The sequence below is a fragment of the Terrapene carolina genome, unplaced genomic scaffold, assembly GCF_002925995.2.
Source record: "Terrapene carolina triunguis isolate 2854851 unplaced genomic scaffold, T_m_triunguis-2.0 Scaffold39159, whole genome shotgun sequence".
NCBI lineage: Eukaryota > Metazoa > Chordata > Testudines > Emydidae > Terrapene > Terrapene triunguis.
Genome location: NW_020703510.1, coordinates 1 through 2,402, shown reverse-complemented (window position 1 = coordinate 2,402; position 2,402 = coordinate 1). Strand labels below are relative to the sequence as shown.

Below are 2,402 nucleotides of genomic sequence, written 5' to 3'. Positions count from 1 at the left end.
GGCTCCGGGGTGAGGTGCCAGGATGGCGATGGGCGAGCAGCTGCTGCACATCCTGGATGATCTGAGCGTGAAGGAGTTTGAGAAGTTCAAGTTTTACCTGCCCCATGGGGGCACGGCTCCCCACATACGCCGCGGGAAGCTGGACGGCGCCTCCCGCATCCAGGTGGCTGAGCTGCTGATGCAGACATACCCCCAGGAAGCGCTAGACATCACCAACCAGGTGCTGCGCAAGATCCCAAGGCTGGACCTGGTCCAGGGCGGCCAGCTCCAGACAGGAGGAGAAACTGGGAACTGCGGCGACGATGCAAATCACAGTGAGGCTGCAAATAGCAGCGCCAGGGCAGGTGAGCCACAGGCCTACGGTGAGGAGCACAGCCACAGAGCAGGGCGGTGCAGTGACAGGAGTGGAGAGCTCCCAGCTTCTCTGTTCCCAGCCTCTCCCAGCAGGGGGCACTGTAAGGGGAAGGGCGGCAGTCAGAGCTCCAATGATGGGAAAAGTAGGAGAGGCCCTGGATACCGAGTGGCTTGCTTTAATTTAAATAGTAGTGAGAACTAAGGGGTCCAAAGGACAGCAGTGAGGCAGCCCCTAAAATTAGTTAGGGGGCCCAGTCCCCTCTGAAAACCCCTGTAATTTGAGCACTGGCTGTGGGTGACACAGCTGGCTACTCCAGCCCTGGCGTCTCCCAGCAGGGGGTGCTCTAGGGAGTGGGGCAGGAGCATTGGCTGTCGAGGAAGCTACTGGTTACTCCACTCCCAGCCTCTTCCAGTGGGGAGTGGGGCAGGAAGGTGGCTGGGAGGAGAGCTCCTGGCTACTCCAATCCCAGCCTCACCCAGCAGGGGGCGCTGTGGGGAGCAGGGCAGGAGCGCTGACAAAAGTGCCAGGAAGACTGGAGCTTCCCATGTGGCTGCGTAGCCAGTCTCCTGGCTGACTCTTCTCCCCTCTTTCCCAGAGAGGCAGAGTCTGGTTTCAGAGCAGCAGCTGATGAAGCTGGCAGGGAAAATGGGCAAGACCTGGAGGCAGATCGGCATTGAGTTCCTGGGCCTGGAGAATCACTGTCTGGAGCAGATCGAGGAGAACTATCCCGGCAACACCAAACTGCGAGCTTTCAGCATGCTCTTGGAGTGGAGGAAACGAGCGAAGCAGGATGCCACTGCCATCCACCTTTGCACCATTCTCTCCCAGGACGGGGTGCCCCTGCAGCCCGAGGCCCTCGACTGTCTCCGGGACACAGGCAGTGCCTAAGGAGATCTGGGGGGCTTAGTCCAGGGCAGCGGGTCTCAACCAAGGGTCTGTGAGCAGGGCCAGCGTTAGCCAATCTGGGGCCCAGGGCAGGAAGCCAAAGACCTGCTGTGCAGAGCTGAAGCCTGGGGCCCTGAGCCCTGCCTCCGGGGCTGAAGCCGAACCCTGAGCAACGTAGGCTGGCGTGGGACCCCGGGCAGTTGCCCTGCTTGCTAGCCTCTAACACTAGCCTTGGCTTTTATATGCAGAAAAACAATTGTTTTGGCACTGGTGGGCCATGGAGTTTTTATAGCATTGGGTGGGGCGGGAGGAATGGCGGTCAGAAAGAAAAAGGTTGAGAACCCCAAGTCCAGGGGGTGGAGTGGCCTTGTGATTAAAGGACTAGCATGGTACTCTGGGGACCTTGATTCAATTGGCAGTGGTGCTTTAGTTTTGGGGTGTCTGATTTAAGACACACACACACACACACACACACACACCCAGGGCCTGACTTGCAGAGAGGCCGAGCACCCACTGCTCCTGTTGATCTTAGCAGGAGTGGAGGGTGCTCAGAAACCAGGCCCTCGGTGGCACCCAGGAATCATTGGCCACTTTGGAAAATGCTGGCCTCTGTCCTGTGCCTCAGTTTACCTACATGTGCAATGGGGAAAACATGGCCAGATTTTCTAAAGAGCTCAGTGTCCAGCAGCTCCCATTGCTCTACTCCAGCCAGGGAGGCCCTTGTGCAGGAGAGGGGGTTACTCAGGAGACCAGATGTACTTCCTTTAAATCCACTTTCACTGCTAGCAGTCTCAAGTGCCACCGAGTCAGGCCCCAGATATGTATCTGGTTGCTTCCCCCATCCAGCCTACCACCAATTGCTAGCTGGGGTGGGTCAGTCCAGCAGGGGGCCCAGAACAGCCCCAGGGAATGGATCCAGGCGTGGGGGCAGAAGGAGGGGGAGGAGACACCTGTGATCTGGGGCAGCTATAAAGTGGGAGACCCTGTGGTGGCCGGGCTGGGCTCTTCCCCACTCACAGGGACATCACTCGAAGAAGAACCTGGGGATCCTTTCCCCCAGGCCTCTCCCTGGGGGATCCACTCCCCCGATCTCGCCTTGGGGTCTCGGCTAGGCAGCTCTTTTTTAAAGACCGTTTTTACCAAGAAGCACAATTGAAGCCTT

The 2,402-nt window shown here is 58.5% G+C and overlaps 1 protein-coding gene across 1 annotated transcript; it reads left to right on the top strand.

The window, feature by feature from the left end:
- Nucleotides 1-6: 6 nt before the first annotated feature.
- Nucleotides 7-2,396, top strand: LOC113405481. The gene is made up of 2 exons (XM_026646697.1): nt 7-344; nt 951-2,396. The coding sequence occupies exons 1-2, from the start codon at nt 23-25 to the stop codon at nt 1,241-1,243; spliced, it is 615 nt and encodes a 204-aa protein (XP_026502482.1). The 5' UTR covers nt 7-22; the 3' UTR covers nt 1,244-2,396.
- Nucleotides 2,397-2,402: the final 6 nt, after the last annotated feature.

Excerpts from the sequence above, each read along its gene's own strand:
- LOC113405481 (XM_026646697.1), top strand. The coding sequence starts at position 23 with ATGGCGATGGGCGAGCAGCTGCTGCACATCCTGGATGATCTGAGCGTG. Across the intron at positions 345-950 it reads AAATAGCAGCGCCAGGGCAG|AGAGGCAGAGTCTGGTTTCA; the intron begins GTGAGCCACAGG and ends CCTCTTTCCCAG.